Source organism: Camelus ferus, chromosome 10 (genome assembly GCF_009834535.1).
Source record: "Camelus ferus isolate YT-003-E chromosome 10, BCGSAC_Cfer_1.0, whole genome shotgun sequence".
Taxonomy (NCBI): domain Eukaryota; kingdom Metazoa; phylum Chordata; class Mammalia; order Artiodactyla; family Camelidae; genus Camelus; species Camelus ferus.
Window position 1 is genome coordinate 33,951,371 of NC_045705.1, and position 18,287 is coordinate 33,969,657.

Genomic DNA, 18,287 nt, shown 5'->3' on the forward strand with positions numbered 1-18,287 from the left:
CAAAAATCTGTCCTTACAAATCATTCAGCTGCAAATGGGATTCTGATTACTGCAAATGAATTTTATGGTCACAAAAATTCTAAGCTCCTGTATTTAATCTGATAAATTTGAAGATATATCATTAGCCTTATTTGGGTATAAACTCTTTGGACAAATTTCTTAAACTGCATGTGTCTCAGTTTTATTATCAATATGAGATAAATCTCTCTGAGTTTGTGAGAATTAAGTACAGCATGTGAAACATAGAACAAAAGCCTGGTACATAGTAAATATTAGAAGTTATTGTTTTGAGCAGTGTTGTGGAGGTATAACTGATTTGTAGTGTTTTTCATGTAAATTCTGGCAAAGTGAATTTTTAATTCTTTTCTATTAACATACATAGGAAGATTAAAATTTATTTATTATTTTTAAAATTCTCTTCTATTTTCACCTATTTATTTGAAAGTTAACTATACCTATATCTCCTTGCTACATTTCCCTCCTACTGAGCCACCAGTTTTACTTAGAGCAGCGGGCTCCTAAGATAATTATACCTAGAGTGGTAGCTGTCATGGTTTATTTTTTATCTTAACTCTTGGCAAAAGAATACCACTGAGTCTTTTTTTATGTCCACAATATAAATGTTAAACCAATTGAGCTTGGATGAAGATGACTTAATTAAACCCCTTCAGTTTTTTTCTTCACAGTATTCCTTATGGGGAGGAAAGAATAGTCTTAATTCTTAATGTCCTTCTCTCTCTCATCCAATGTCATAAAAGTTAGTAGTGTTCTTTTACCTTAGCCTTAGAACTGTCCCTTGATTATATATTTTAAATTACGCAGTTTTGATTGAATTGTTGTAATAAATTTTCATTTTAATATTTTTCTTTTTTGTTACACATTTTCAATATACTGGATGCCCTGGAAATCAAAGGACTCTTAAAGCATTTCAGCTCATTAAATCTTGATTGAGCAGTAACTGGCTCTGATACTGTGCTGAGCCAGAGTTTATAGAGAAAAATGAGGCATGTACTTCATCTTCAAGGACTTTGCAATTAAAAGGGAAGATGCATTGATTAGTGGAGGTTTGTCAAATGTGTGAACAGTTTATAGGTTTTCATAGTGATCAAATAAATTTTAAAACTAGTAAAGTAAGAAACTTAATCCTTTGAGACATTTCAAGAAGTTTTGTGTATCAGTTTACCGAACTCCGGTCAAGTGCCTTCTGACCTTGATTCAGCTCTATTTTCCAAATAACATTCACCCCAATAAATTCCCAGTAATCAGCTGTTTAATCTACATTTGTTTCTCTTGACTGAAGAGGCAGCAAAGTGTACAATAGCTTAAAAGGTCAGTTATTACAGAGACTTGGATTGATTGAAACCTCTTTTCCTATTGCAAGGCTGAATAACAGAGAAAAAGCATTGGACTTCAGTCAGTTTCAGGTCCCAGCTTGCTGCTGCTTACTAAATGACCTTGGGCAAGTCACTTAACCTCTTTAAATATGCTTCTTCATCTTTAGCTGACAACTTACAGTTTGTGAAGTGAGCTTTATAGTTAGATGACAATTAGGTTATAGCTTTTGTAAACTTTTCTAAGCTTATAACAATTTTCTGTTTGCATTGGAATGTTCAGAAGTTAATAAAAAGAGCAGGAAATCTTTGTGAAGGGAAATAAAGAATTTTTCAGTGAATGTGCTCAAGAGAAAGGCATAAAGTTAAATTTATGATCGTTATAAATTAAAACTTAAAGACTAATAGTAAGGAAAGATAAACCAAATTTGAAGAAAAGTTATATATCAATGCTAAGAATCAATACTCTTCATTTGCTCTATTTTAGCCAATAAATTCCAGAGTTAAGATCCTTATATCTATATGTATGTACACACATACACACACACTTCAGCTTTTTTCTGATTCCTAAGTTAAAACATTTATGCTTTCTACTAATAAGGACACAATATAATTGTTAAAATAAGACTAGGTTAAATGCAAGAAGCTTATTTTGCTTCTACCATGATAATAAGTCCTCTGGTTATGTAATACATTTCAGAATTTAAAACTTAAATACTTTTTTTAACTTCTGATTTACCTATTGAGGAAAGCTGTTTCCTCACCACAAGGAATATAGGCTAATAAAACTGAGTATTCTTAGAGGTAAACCTGCAGGTGTCAGATGGGTTACAAATGAAGGAAACAAATACTGCTCAGTTTTCCCAAATACGAAACTCCATTTGGAGTTTATTTTCTTGCATGACACCTTCTTACTACTTTTGTAAGGAAAAGGTGAGGGTCTTAGATAGTGAGAATGAAAAAGCAGTAATATTCTGAATTGAAAAAAACTTTTAAGGCTCTTTGGAGAAGGTTTCAGTCGTACAAGCCTGAAATCCTGTTTTTCTCTTATGGTGATCAATATGGTAAAGGAAACATTGAACAATTCCGAAAGATTTTTGAAAAGTTTACTGTCTAGTGTTTCAAGATCTAGCAACTATTTCTGTACTTTTTATTTGTAAAGATGATTAGCACTTATATTAGTTGTTAATTGGGACATTAGTAATTTAAAATTATAATACCAAGCTTTTTAAAACAATATGGGATGAGAAAATGATAGCTAGTCTTTCTAAATAAGACAGCTTCTTTATCCTGTGGCTTGTGTATTTGCTTGGATATTCTGTTACAACATAAGGATCTTCATTTGTATTAGGTTTACTTTTGAAAAAAAAGAAAACTTTGTATTGCTCGGAGGTGCTGTTTGGCATCTTCATGTTAAAGATCCAAGACATGTCAGCTTTTAATTTGGATAATGGCTATGGGGAGATTCATAAAAACTATACTCAACAGTTATGTATGATGGAAGTTTTCCTGAGTTAAAAACATGAGAAAAACATTTTTTTGTATCAGTAGTTTATAACATACTAGATTCTTTACTGTTCCTGTCTAATTTGTAAAACGCAGTTTATACTTATTTCTGAGGTCCAATCTGTTGCCTTTTTAGAAATAGATTTTGACTTGGGTTTAACAGGTGAATAATTTTAGGGTTTTTGTTTAGGCTTGTTAAATTTTTGTTCTGGAAGTTGTCCAGTATACTCAAAGTAAAGAAAATAGTATAATGAAACCTCAGTATTTATCACCTAGTTATAACAATTTTTGAGATTTTGTCATACTTGTTACCTCTATCTCCTCCCCCTCTCTTTTTCTTTTGGCAGAAGTATTTTAGAGGAATTCTCAAACCTTGTTTCATATCACCCCTAGTTACTGTATTTTTGTAAAATAAGGACATTTTTCTTTTATAACCATTTAATATAACAAAATCAGCAATATTTTCTTTGTATTAATATTTTTATAGTTAAAAACAACTGTTTTGAATGATTTTCTATCTGTGTGTTGTCAAGTATGATAGCTACTTATGACTGTAAATTTACTTTAACCAAACCTAAAACTTCCATTCCTCAGTCCTGTAGCTATTTCAAGTACTCACCAGCCACGTGGAGACTGCCATGCTGGTAGATCGGTGGGTGTGGAATATTTGCATCGCTGCAGAAAGCTCTATTGGACAGTACTGCTCTAGATGTTTTTCTACATCACTCTGGAGATGAACCTGAAAGAGATAAATATTTGTATTTTAAGACAATGTGCAATATTTTTCATTTAATATTTGGTTCTCTTTTCTTTCAGATGCATAGAAAAAGTATCGACTGACAAAGGTAAGACTGGGTCATTCTTACATCTCATGTACTTTACGTGACTATTCTGTAATCTGACAAAATAAAATAAGCTTCAGTCTGATAATTCAAATTGTTCCCATTTAAAGTGACTTTTATTAAGTAAATAATTATTGGGATAGACTGAACCTATTTAAGTAGCAGCAGGTTTGGGCAAGTGGAATATTCTTGCATTACTTAGAAACCTGGTAATGGGAAATCAGGTTATCTGATATCACTGTATTGCAATTTTTAAAGCTATTTGGGTTTTTAATAAAGTAACAGAGGAATGATACACAATAGGTGAAATAAAGTGTAGACAAAATCAAGATGCTTGTAGAGACTCACATTATAAATGTAGATTAAAGAATGTGGAAAGAAAAATGTTCTAAGATTTCAGCCTGATGAATAATTAAATGGGGTCATTAGGTCATTTTCAAATAGCAAACTAAATGTATGTATTAAGTGTAGTCTTCTGCTTCTCTGGATTGAGAGGGGAAGCTAATGTTCACTTTTTTCTTTTTAAATGCTCTTTTAAGAAGACTGTTCTGGCTTTGCAGATTGGGTTATTAAAATTGCCCTTGTCATTGTGAGCCAGTTGCTCAGTTAATTTATTATGTATATATGTAACATAAATTTATATTATTCTTAATGTAGATTTTTCTCTTCATGAAGAATACTTTGAGAATACGTATAAGGCAAGTTGAAAACCTGGATTTATGTCATTGAGAAAAATGACAGTCTGGTTAGGGACCAGTAACTTGAATTTGTGGCTACTTTGTCAATAATCAGATGACAGTAATCAGGATTCTTTTTTCTTTGAATTTTAAAATCTGAGGCTAATATTTCATAGTATGCCATGCAGAAGTATTTTGTACTAGGCAAATTTTTTCTTTAGAAAGCTCTGCATGACTTTGTTTAGCAAGTTTTGGGTTTTGTTGCTTTTGATACTTGGAAAATTGGAGAATTGTCTGTCAAGATTGGAAGGTCTTGTGTTCCTTACTCAGAGATCATTTTGGAAATTTTAGCTCTGACTAAAGAAATTATTTTGAGTTGCCTTGAGGAGACTTCAGAATGTGGTGGAAATCTTGAACCCTTGTTGGAGATAAATTAATTGCTCTTTGTGTTGATTTCTTAAGCCAGAAGTTGCAATGTTACATAGTTTTGCAGTTGAGGGGAGATTAAATCTACATTATGGGTAATTCAATCTCAGTCAGTCCCACTTTAATCCACTAGTTAGTTAAATGCTTGATCTAGAGTTAGAGCTTAAGGTTTCATTTCAAGTTCTGCCTTTTATTGCAAATGAACTCCACACAGTAACTATTAAAACTGAATGACTAATTCAGCAAGGTAACAGGATACAGGATTACCATACAGATACCTGTTGCATTTCTTTATACTAACAATGAAATAACAGAAAAAGTTTAAAAAAAATTTTTTTAATTGCCTCTAAAAAAAAAATCTTAAGAATAAACCTGATCAAGGAGGTGAAAGACACTGAGAATTATATAAAACATTGATTAAGGAAATTAAAGATGATTTAAAGAAATGGAAAGATATCCCATGCTCTTGGATTGGAAGAATTAATACTGTTAAAATGGCCTTACTACCCAAAGCCATCTACAGATTTAATGGGATCCCTGTCAAATTACCCAGGACATTTTTCACAGAACTAGAACAAATAATCCTAAAATTTATATGGAACCACAAAAGACCTAGAATTGCTGAAGCAATCCTGAGGAAAGAGAACAAAGCTAGAGGTATAACCCTCTCAGACTCCAGACAATACTACAAAGCTACAACAATCAAAACAGAGTGGTAGTGGCACAAAACCCCGCATGGATCAGTGGAACAGAATAGAGAGCTCAGAAATAAACCCACATACCTATGGTCAGTTCATCTTCAGCAAAGGAGGCAAGACATACAGTGGAGAAAAGACAATCTCTTCAGCAAGTGGTGTGGGGAAGCTGGACAGCCACCTGTAAATCAGTGAAGTTAGAATACTCCCTCATGCCACACACAAAAATAAACTCAAAATGACTTAAAGACTTAAACATAACATAGGACACCGTAAATCTCCTAGAAGAAAACATGGGCAAAACATTCTCTGACATAAAATCGTAGCCATGTTTCCTAAGGCCAGTCAGTGCAGAAGAAATCAAAGCAAAAATAAACAAATGGGACCTAATCAAACTTAAAAGCTTTGCACAGCAAAGGAAACCATAAACAAAACAAAAAGACAACATACAGAATGGGAAAAAGTATTTGCAAATGATGCAACCAATGAGGGCTTAATTTTCAAAACATGTAAACAAACAGCTCATACAGCTCAATATCAAAAAAGCAAACAACCCAATCAGAAAATGGACAGAAGACTTAAATAGAGATTTTTCCAAAGAAGATACACAGATAGCCAACAGGCACATGAAAAAAACGCTCAACACCACTAACTGGAGAAATGGAGATCAAAACTACAATGACGTATCACCTCACACTAGTCAGAATAGCCATCATCAGAAAGTCTACAAATACTAAATGCTGGGAAGAGTGTGGAGAAAGGGGAACCCTTCTACACTTTTGGTGGGAATGTAAATTGGTGCAGCCACTATGGAGAACAGTATGGAGGCTCCTTTAACAACTGAAAATAGAGTTACCATATGATCCAGCAGTCCCACTCCTGGGCATATATCAGGAGAAGACAAAAACTCTAACTAAAGATACATGTACCCCAATGTTCATAGCAGCGCTATTTTTAGTAGCCAAGACATGGAAGCGACCTAAATGTCCACCGGCAGATGAATGGATAAAGAAGTTGTGGTATATGTACACAAGGGACTATTACTCAGCCATAAAAAGAATAAAATAATGCCATTTGTAGCAACATGGATGAACGTAGAGATTATCCTACTAAGTGAAATAAAGTCGGAAAGACAAATATCACATAATATCACATATATATATGTATAGTCTAAAAAGATGATACCAATAAACTTATTTACAAAACAGAAACAGACTCAGAGACAGAAGACAAACTTATGGTTACCCAAAGGGAAAAGGAGGGGGATAAATTAGGAATTTGGGATTAACAAATACACACTAGTATGTATAAAATAGATAAACAACAAGGACCTTCTGGATAGCACAAAGAACTATGTTCAATATCTTACAATAATGTGTAATGGAAAAGAATCTGGAAAAGAATATATGTATATATCTGAATCACTTTGCTATACACCTGAAACTAACACAACTTTGTAAATCAACCATACTTCAATTTAAAAAAAAAAAAGAAAGGGAAAAAAGCTGCATTATGGGTAATTCAGTCTCAGTCTCTCACTTTAATCCACTAGTTAAATGCTCTGGATCTAGAGTTACAGCTCAGGATTTGAATTCAAGTTCTGCCGTTTATTGCAAATAGTGCAGTACACTGAATATGGTAAGGACGCAATAAAAGTTAGCTGTTGTTAAGTTTGTAAAATTTTGAAGAAGTAGATCCTCTCCCCCTCCCATCTCAATCTCTGCATTAATTTACCTGTTAGAGTAGCTGTTCAACTCTGAACAGTATGTATAGCTACATAAGTATATCTTACATTTATATAAAAGATGTTTTCAGGATTGTTTTTACTCTTATTTACTCCAAACGACTTGAAATTGTGTGCTTATCTTCAGTGAAAGTTTAAAAACTTTGGACATGTTTGAATAAATGATACTGCACACACAGAGAAAGCAACTTACTGGTATTTTTAAATTATTAAATTGCAAAGTGACATGTTCATTTTTCAAGCTGATATAATAGTAAAGAAATGACTGCCATTGGTCCCTGTTCCTGCTGTGTTTATTTAACCCTGGTGGGTATATGTAAAACAAATGGAAAGTTGCTTTGCAAATGGTATTTATTCATTCAGTAAGTAATTTTTGAGCATTCACTGTGTGTCCAGCACTCTCCTTAGGTACTGGATTGTGCTGGTAATCAAATAAGTGCGATGAAGAAATCTTAACAATGTAGTAGTGTTTGATGAAGCTGGGAAAGGGAAGGCTAAGTTTAGATGAGATGGCAAGGGAAGACTTTGAGAAGATGACATTAGAGCTGAGACCTTGCAGATAACTCGATGAAGCATTCCACAAAGACACAAAAAGAGAAAAGCTTAAAGCATGAAATCTTATTTTACCACTGCCAAAGGATTGTCTTCATCACTGGGGAGCTTTCAGGAGTTTTAGCAGAAAATTTGAGGGATCAAGCCTGGCTAATTCCTTTTTAACTTGGCTTTATGTTTTCATTCTGGTCTCTATTTTGAACCAGTGTTCTACTTAAAGCATTGAAGTAAAGGAATGGTTTGCCTAAATGTAATTACTAGTAATCCCAGTATTAACTTTATCCAGTAATTGTAACTTCTTTCACTTTCAGACCTGTCTAAAATTGCCCAAGATAGTAATAAAAAAGACTGTAATATCTTAATCTTTATTAAAGTGAGTTTCAGGTGTTTCATGGAATAATAACAAATATTACAGAGTCAAATGTAGGCAGTGCTTGAGTCATCAAAGTTTATTATTATTACAGGACTTCTCAGAGATTGAGATTTTGGGTACTATACAATGTAAATACCAAAATACGTAGCAGTTACCTGTAAGACACTCCTCCCCCCGTTTTTTCCTTAAAGAATATCTCATAAAATTAGGGCTTATGGGAAACACAAAGGTGCTTGAAAATTGATTGTATTAAACTTTGGGTCTCATCTTTATTCCAAGTCGCTTTACTGTTTTCCGTTACTATCCATGTTACGGAGTAGATGTTTGGAGAAGATTGCCTGGACAGAGTCACCAAATGAGTTAAAAAACAGGTCTAGAAATGTACTCAGGTTGTTTAGAACTTTGACTGTTTGCTTTATCTGGCTAATAGTTTTCATAGCTTTAATTTCATCAGAGTGTTTCTGTTTTCCTGTGTTGGAATACCTTTGATTATTTCTTGGTCCTCTCATTTCTAATACTGAATACTCTTAAACAGTATTTGTGTCATCCTTAAAATATATACAATGGGAATTCTCACCTTTTTTTCCACTCCAATGAGAAAAATCTAACTTTTTAATTTTTACCATTTGAGCATCTGTACAAAGGATGTATAGAACATTGTCTTCACAATTCTTTCTTGAAAGATTGAGTCTCTTTGTGGATAACCTGGTTTCCTAGTTAAAATTTTGTAAGTTTTGAATAGAAAAGAACTCTGAAAGAAAAATCTCTTAAGTTAAAAAAAAAAAAGAGGCATATATAATTCTAATCTTAACCCTCAGATATGCTGTCAATTTTAGCTTAAAGACTCCCCTTCACAAATTGAATGATACTTTTCTGAAGTTGGCTTAAATATGTTTTTTAACAAAGGACTCACTTTTCTTGATTTCTTTTAACATTGTTGAGATAGGCTAATATTTCAAAATGGACTTTACTAATTATTTATGGAAAACAAAGTAGAGCTAATTATAGAAATACACGGAGTAGTACGATCATGTTTCAGACACTCAAGTTCTGACTGTTATAATAATGCTTATGTCTCAAGTGCTAACAGTACATTAGACAGGCGTTTTAGCTATCCTGTTTCCTTCCTAGCCCTTTTTCTTAAGGTACCAGGAGCTGTATTATTTCTCCCAATATGAGGATAATCTGCTCAACATCTTGTTCCTTGTTGGAAATGCCCCATATCCTTTAACCGTTTTTCTAGTTCAGACACCCAAACCTCCTGTGGATCTTGCTCTCTGTTCCAGTTTCCTACAAGTGCAGACATACCTCATTTACGATAAATGTGGATTGAGACATAGGCTTAGAAAGCCTTGATTATCAGCTCAGTTCAGTTATGGGATGTTTTATCAATCAGGTAAATGAGTCTGTCCCTTACATATATAAAAAAAACTTTATAACAATTTCAGCTGCTGATTCAACTTTCGTAAGAACCATCTCAACAGAGTAATAGGTTTATTCTGTTATATACAGTAGTTTTATATTGAGATCCCTTTTCCTGCCAGAACCGGTTGAGGGCTGCAGCAGAATGCCCAGGTAGGAGAAAACTCAAGCAGAGAAAGCCTAAGGTCCTGAGCGGGCAAACCGACATTCATCCTTGACTCTGAAACCCTGAGAGACGCTCATCTCTCCATATGGGCCTGATGTTATCCTCACACTGAGATCATGAGTAAACAAGAACCTCTGACAAAGAGGAATTAGCTCTGATCTAATGCCCCCTAAACTTTTAAGTCTGAGAAGGACTGAGCTCCTCTGAAGTAAAACTAGCCAGGTTGATCTAACTGCATCCAGGCAAATATCCCTTTGGCCCCTTAGAGGTAGCCATGGGTCTGTCCTTTGTCTGCTTGCTTCCTTAAATGTGTCTAATTTTGTCCTAAACTCCCTACTTGTATCCTACTGATTTTGTTTGCAACTTTACCTCTTTGAGAATTTCTCAACCCCAGTTTCTTTACTGTGACTCTAAACTCTGTCAGTTATCTATTGTTGTACAGCAAACTATTCAAAAACTTAGTGGTTTAAAATATAACAGTTTGTTGTTTCTCATTTGGGCCATTCCCTCTCCGCAGTGGCCTTTCAATTCAGACGTTTTCACTTCACGGTGGTCTCAGGGCAGTGGTCCAGAAGGCCAAAGGCAAAAGCTGCAGGGCCTCTGGAAGTCACTCCATAGAACACAAGATCAACATACAAAAATCAATTGTATTTCTGTGTATTAGCAGCCAAAATTTGAAATTACAAAATTAGAAAAATAATGCAATTTACGGTAGTATCAAAAATATAAAGTACTTAGGGATGAATCTGATAAGAAATGTGAAGTATACTTAGACACTGGAAAGTATAAAACAAGTGGAGTGATGTGCCTTGTTCATGAGTTTGAAGACTCAATATTGTCAAGATGTTATTTCTCCTCATATTGACCTATAAATGCTGTATAATCCAAATTCAAATCCCAACAGGTTTTTTGTTTTTTTGTAAAGAGTTTTGACCTTGAAAACTTCTTCAAAGGATATTGGGGACCCCTAGGAGTTTACAAACTATTCTTTCAAAACCATTAGCTTACACTTAGTAATCCCACCAACATGGTGGGATTGATTCTTTAAGGAAAGAGGAAGAAATTAATAGATACTTACCTGGTGGGCATCTAACCATGGCTACTACACATGTGTTTTCTACATTTATTTAACCATGTCTTGATTGAAGGACATTTGGTATATCTCAGTTCTTTTTTTCTGGGATTACAGATGATTTTTTTTAAAAGAAACTATTAAGATATATTATACATATACAAAAGTACACTTATTATTAAGTGTACAGCTTCGTGAGTATTCATAAGGCAAGTCCAGTCATGTGACTGTCACCCAGCTCAAGAAACAGAACATGGTCAACCACCCTAAGTGTAATCACCATTCTGACTTTGACTAGCACAGGTTGGTTTTGCCAGTTTTTGAATTTCATATAAATGGAGTAATGCATTACTTTTCTGTGTAGGCCATCTTGTGCTCACCATTAGGTGACATTCCTCTGTTGTATTTGTCACAGATTATTTTCGTTGCCATAAAGTGTTCCATTGTGGGAATGTATCACAATTTGTCCATTTTACTATTGATGGGCATTTGGGTAGTTTTCAGTTATTGGCCCTTAACGACTAGTGCTGCAATACATATTTTATTAATAAATTTTATTGAGGCATAATTTACAAACCTTAAAATTAGCCCAGTTTTAAGTGTGAGATTCTGTATATGTAAATTTGCCTTTTCTGACTTACTATATGTGGACTTGTACATACAATATGTGGGGTTTTTTGTTTTATTGTGAGTCTGGCTATTTTCACTTAGCATAAAATTTTTGAGGTTGATCCACGTAGCACGTACAAATATTTTCATCCCTCTGTATAATATTCCTTTGTATGGAAATACTCCATTTGATCTATCTATTCATCAGTCGACATTTTAGCTACCATGGAAAAAGATGCTCTGGATGTTCCAGATGTGCAATTTTAGATTAAAAACTCACTTTCTTGAAATAATTCTTCTTGTGATCTTTTAGGTCAGCCTCTTTCATAAATGAGCTTTTCTCTTGGCACTTGAACCTAAGGCTGATTGGAAATGAACCAAATCTGAATTAAGCTTTGGATTGGTACTTTCCCATTCCTCTTTTGTATGATTAGGTGTGGTATAGTAGAAAGGATACAGAATTCGGACTTAGATGTACCAAATCAAATCTCAGCTGGGTTCAGATCTCAGCTCCACAATTTAGTACGTGAGCTTAGGAAAGTTAGCTACTTGGTTTCCTCATCTATGAAGATAACGATAGTATTAATAACTTGGCAGGATTATGAGGACTAAATTTAGAAAAGGCAAAAACATACTAGGCACATAACAAGTATTAAAGATTTGTTAGTTTCCCAGAAGAAATGTAAATATTTAAATTACAGAGATGAGAAGACTTTTACTCTAGTTCCTTCCCAGCCTATCGGCCAACCACACTCCCTGTTTGCCCAAAATCAGTCTTAGGTTTATAATCTTGAATAAGTCATTTAATTTCTCTAAACCTCAGTTAGAAACGTGAGGCAGTCTAGAGAGGACCAGCTCATATTAAGATAAACCTTCTAACTTGAAGTATTTTACCGTAATGAAATGGCTATCACCTTTTGGAACTTGATAGGTTATTTTGAAAGGATTTTCTGTTGTTCTAGGATTTAGAAAATTCGCTTCGTTTCACCTTTTGATATCAGGAGAAACATTCCTGCCAGTAGTACCAGTATCTTTTGTCTCAGTTCATAGCATCACCATTCTTACTTTGTCCCTTCCTCTTTCCAGAATGTGGCTGTTTTCTCTGTGCCTGCAGTCGTTTTCCTGGTGTCTTCCTTCACCCAGGCTACTGTGGCAAAATTTCTTTCTTTTTACTTATGTACCCAGGAGCCTCCTCAAAGTCAGCTGCTATAATGAGAAACAACTAGAAATTGTCTTTGAACTACCACACAGACAAAACTCAGTTCTTTTCAATCTGGTCGTGATTATCCTCATGTTTGGGTTATCCTTCTGTTAATTTCTCCTCTGGGAAAGTGACAGGTGCTCTTTTTTCCCCCTTTGTATTTTTTTAAAGTTGAAATTCACATAACAGAATTAACCATTTTAGAGCATGCAATTCAGTGACATTTAGTACATTTACAGTGTCCTGCAACCATCACCTCTATCTTTACCAAAGAAGACCCCATACCCTTTAAAGTTGTAGTCATTTTCCATTCCCCCCTCTTTCCAGCCTCTAACAAACATTGATTTGCTTTTACCTTAATTACCTGAAAACAATCTGAATTTACCCTACCCCTATTCTGAATATTTCTTATAAATGGGATTATACAATGTGTGACCTTTTTTGAGGGGATTTTGATAGGGATTATATTCAATCTGTAAATCTCTTTGGGGAGTATTGCCATTTTAGCAATATTTAAGTGTTTTATTTTTAATTGAATTGTAAGTGGAATCCTTTTCTTAATTCCCTTTTTGGATTGCTCATTGCTGGTTCAGTGAAAACAATCACTTTTTGTCTGATGATCTTGTATTCTGTAACTTTGCTAAATTTGTGTGTTACCTTTAATAGTTTTTTTTTTTTTTTTTGTAGATTCCTTAGAAATAAGATCATTTCATTTGCAAAAAGAGTTTCCGATTTGTGGGCCTTTTTTTTTCCCTTGCCTAATTGCTCTGGCTACAACTTCCAGCACAGTGTTAAATAGAAGTGGAGGAAAAGGGCATCCTTATTTTATCTCTGATCTTAGGAAGAGAGCTTTCAGTCTTCTGCCACTGAGTATGGTAGCTTTGAGGTTTTGATAAATGCCCTCTATCAGGTTGGGAACGTTCCATTCTATTCCTAGTTTATTGTGTGTTATCATAAAAGTGTTGATTTTGTCAAATGTTTTTTCTACATCAATTGAGATGATGATGTGGGGTTTTTTTCCCCTTCATTCTATTAATGTGGTATATTGCATCAATTGACTTTTGTATGTTGAACCACCCTCATAATCCTGGGATACATCCCACTTGGTCATAGTTTTAATGTGCTGCATAGTCGTAGTATGCTGCTGGATTTGGTTTGCAGGAATTTTGGTCTCTAGGTTTCTTGTGGTGTCTTTGTCTAGCTGTGGGATCAGAGTAATCCTGGCCTTACAGAATGAGTTGGGAAGTGGTCCCCTCCTCCTGGGCTTTTTTTCATTGGAAGGTTTTTGATTACTAATCAGGTGCTTTCACTTGTTATACTTGTGTTCAGATTTTGGGGTAATTTGAGCCTCTTCTTTTTTTTTCCTTCAGTCTAGTTAAAGGTTTGTCAATTTTGTTGATCTTTTCAAAGAACTAACTTTTTGGTTTCATTAATGTTCCTCTGTTGGTCTCCTGTTTTTCTTATTTCATTTATCTGTGCCCTACTCTTCATTTCCTTCGTTCTGCTAGCTTGGATTTGGTTTGCTTCGTCTTTCCCCCCTTTTTCTTTAAGGTGTAGATTATTGATGAGACATGTGACTTTTTTTTCTGTTTTAATGTAGCTGTTTATGTCTATAAATTTCCCTCAGCACTGCTTTCGCTGCAGCCCATCTTTTATGATATGTTGTGTTTTAATTTTCAGCTATCTCTAAGTACTTTCTAATTTCCCTTGTGATTTCTTCTTTAATAACCCTCTGGTTGTTTAAGAGTATGCTGTTTAACTTATGCATATTTGTGAATTTTCTAGTTTTCCTTCTGATGTAAATTTCTTGAGTGGCCTAACATACGGTCTCCTCTGGAGAATCTTCTGTGTGCACTTCAGATTGTGTATTCTATTGTTAGGTTTAATTTTTTTTTTTTAATGTATAGTGTTACTCAGCTCCTCTATTTCCTAACTGAATTTCTGAGTGGTTATTTTATCCATTACTAAGTAAGTTATTGAAATTTCAACTTACTTTAGAAATACTGACTTCTCTTTTAAATTCTGTCAATTTTTACTCCATAGATTAGGTTTATTTAGGTTTATAATTCTGACATCTTCTTGACTGGTTGACTTTTTATTAATATACAGTGTCCCTCTTTGTCTTTTATAACTGTTTTTGACTTGAAGTGTATTTCGTGAAGTCTATAACGATACTGCTATCAGTGGAATCCCCCCCCCCGAGATGTTGAGTACCTGTGAATGTCACAGTATTTAAAAGTGGGGTTGTTGAGCTTCTTGTTTGTGTAGATTTATGTCCTTTTTTTTTTGATTTGGGGCATTTTTGTCTTTTATATTTCCAAATACTCATTCTGCTCCATTCTCTTCTCTCCTTCTGGGACCCTCTGTTGATTTGCTTAATGGTTCTCCACAGGTCTCTTAGGCTCTGTTTATTTTTCTTAATTTTTTCTTTCTATTCTTTGGTCTAGATACTCTCAGTCAAACTTTAAGGTAAGTTTGCTGATTTGTCTTTCTCAAATCTGCTGTTGAATGAATCCCATAGTGAATTTTTCACTTCAGATATTAAACTTTTCAGCCCCAGAATTTCTCTTTGGTTCCTTTTTATTACTGTCTCTATGTTGACATTTTTCTGTTTGTCGAGACACCATTCTCCTTTCCTTTAGTTCTTTGTCATCGGTTTCCTTTAGCTCTTTGAGCATGTTTTTAGAAACCATATTCTTTGTGTGATCTCTCTAAAGGCTCTATTCTCTTAAGCTGGTGCTTGTGATTTGACAGAGATTTCCTTACATGTCTTGTGTAACTCACTTTTTTCTTGATTCAGTGTTCACTAGGTTGCTGTAAACCTTGACTATTTTCCAGAGTTCTTACAAAGTTGATTCCAGCGGTTTGCGGGGGAGGGTGTGGTGTGTGTGTGTGTGTGTGTGTGTGTGTGTGTGTTCGGGCTGGGTCGGGCTCCTGTTGGGGGACATTTTGGCTGATGGCACTTTCTGACGGGGATGGGTATGCTATTCAGTAAGATGGGGTATTGCACTTTATTTATAAGAATAAGCAGTTCTCATCAAATTGCCATTATTTATCCAGTGGATAATATCCACAGTATGAGATGTCCTTTCATCATGAAGAAGAAACTGGCTTCATTGAGTATAGGAGGTTATGGAGTGGATTTAAAGTCCAAATTAGTGTAACTGGGTTGAGTAAAAGAATTTTCTCTTCATCATTTAATGTTGCAGTACTTTATGGAAAGTGTTGAATTGCTTCCTTTGAAGAAATTTTCTTAAAAGCAGCCATGACCTAGGTGTAAAAGTCCTTGGTTACTAGTCTCAAGGCAGGATTTTTAGATCTAGGTCTGCTCAGATAACTTTGTGGTCTTGAACAGGCTTGTCTTCATTGGCATTCCATTCCATTGGATTGTACTTAGCCTAGATAGTTTTTAAGATATTTTCAACTCTAACTTTATTTTTATTATTATTATTATTATTATTATTATTATTATTTTGTTACTTGAAGTAGCTCAGATAGGAGAAAGGTAAGAAAGGCAGTTATGGTGAAAAGAAAACGAAGAAAACATGTATCTGATTTAATAATTATGTTGGGTTTTTTAAAGTTCCCACTGCTATTCATCTCTACATTTCAAACAAATTTTATTTCATTATCGTAATATGTTCTCATAGAAGTTTCAGACAATGTAGTTAAAGCTCAAATTGCCCTCAGTCATCACCTTGTTCCACAATGGAGAATATTATGTTTTTCAGGTCTTTTTTAAAAAGTTAAGCAAAAATGTTACCAAACCATATGTATGTGTGTATATAGTCTTATTGTTTCTGTTTAACAGTATTTTTGCCAGTAATTCCATATCATTCTTTACAGAGACTTCATGTAATAGTCTATCTTGATAATATACCTTGATTTATTGAAACAGTTTTTCCTTGATACGGAGAGTTAGATTCCTTGATAAGGAGAGTTAGATTCTTTCCATTTTTAGCTATTATAAATGTGCTATAGTGAACCTCCATGTTCCAGTTAATTTTCCTAGGGTAGATACTTTGAGGTAGAATTCCTGGAAGTATTTTTGGATCTTACCTGATAGGTGACTAGTATTTATCAATTTCTTGTAATCTGTCCAGAGTTGTTACTACGTTAATATATTAACATATATTGTAAATTTATTTATACCATGTATATATACATATATACAATATTTGGACATTTTATGGATATGGGTTTTTTTGGCATAATAAAGTGTCATGGAATTGATTTCATGCTATTGTGCATTGACTACATGTATCATAATTCATACTACTGGTCCCCTCCTGAAATTTAGTTTTCTACTTTTACTACTAAAAAACAGTGCCATGACTATATATGTCACTTTATAAATGTGATTATAGTTTTGGAGGATAAATTCCTAGTAGTTGAAATTAACTTAAAAAGGTGTAAGTACTTACAATTTTGATAGATATTGCCAAATTGTCCTTAGGGGGTTTTGCTGTTATCTCTGTTAAGAGTTCCTGTTTTTCCTACAGCCTTGCCCACACAGTATTTTGTCAGACGTTTGGATCATTGCCAGTATAACAGGGGAACAATACTGTGGCACAGTCATTTTCATTTGAGTTTCTCTTGTTATGGGTGGATTGAATTTTTTATCATTATTTTTGTTTGTTCATATGTTTGAAAACCATGTTTTTACTGAGTTGCCATTTTTCTGTTGGGCTCTTAGACTTTGCTTATAGTGGAATTTGCCATGCAGAGAGCTTTTTATGTTTATGTAGTCAGATGTATCAATCTTAAGACCTGAGATTCCGTGCTATTCTTAGAAAGAACTTTTCCATTCTGAGATTAAAAGGTTCTTGCATAGTCAAAATAGTCTCACTTTTAATATACTAAGTGAAGTTACTGAGTAGAATCAAGGGAAGGCATTCCTCTTTAGCACTTACATGCAGCAGTATTTGTTATATCATCTAGACCTATGATTCTTTTCGTTTTTGTGCCTCTGGTAGATCTGGTCATCTTTGGGGGCCTCCTACTCAATCTGGTTATTTCTGTCTTAGATCTAAAGGTTAAAATATAGAATAAAAGGTTAGATCTTAGCTGTATTTCTCTTAGCATTTCATTTTCTAGTAGATAAGACAATACAAAATTACCACTTTGCAACATACGCAGTTTTTTCTTCAGCGTGATGACAGTAAGGATAGGCTTTATTACATTTTCCTCTCATCTTGTTGCTTCTATTATATCAGTAAAATTCTAAGAATTTTTTTTCCTGAAAAAAAATTTATCTTTTCATTGGCTATATTTATAACAATGTATATACAAGAAATGGTTATTGGTTAACTGTAAACTTAAAAAGAATGGTATATCTTTTCATCTAGATCCCAAGGAAGAGAAAGAGGAAGAAGATCCTGCCCTCCCTCAGGAAGTTTCCCTCGCTGCAGCTAGGCCGAGCCGGGGCTGGCGCAGCAGCAGCAGGACGTCTGTCTCTCGGCACCGTGACACAGAGAACACCCGAAGCTCTAGATCCAAGACTGGTTCCTTGCAGCTCATCTGCAAGTCCGAACCAAATACAGATCAGCTTGATTATGGTACAGTGCAAGTAGAGTGTGGTTCTTCCATAACCAGTTGCCTGTTGGTTTTAAATATAATGTTGAATGTTTACCAGAACAGCTTAACTTTCAGGGGCAGGTGTGGGGGTATA

General features: G+C 34.4%; 1 protein-coding gene across 2 annotated transcripts in view; it reads left to right on the plus strand.

Annotated features, from left to right (window-relative positions):
- ZFP91 (ZFP91 zinc finger protein) overlaps positions 1 to 18,287 on the plus strand; it is a 29,910-nt gene that overhangs the window by 1,742 nt on the left and 9,881 nt on the right. For both annotated transcript variants that reach the window (XM_032488722.1, XM_032488721.1), the window contains exons 2-3: positions 3,654 to 3,682; positions 17,965 to 18,174. In XM_032488722.1, the coding sequence (XP_032344613.1) occupies positions 3,654 to 3,682; positions 17,965 to 18,174 (239 nt within the window). The remainder of the gene's footprint in view (positions 1 to 3,653; positions 3,683 to 17,964; positions 18,175 to 18,287) is intronic.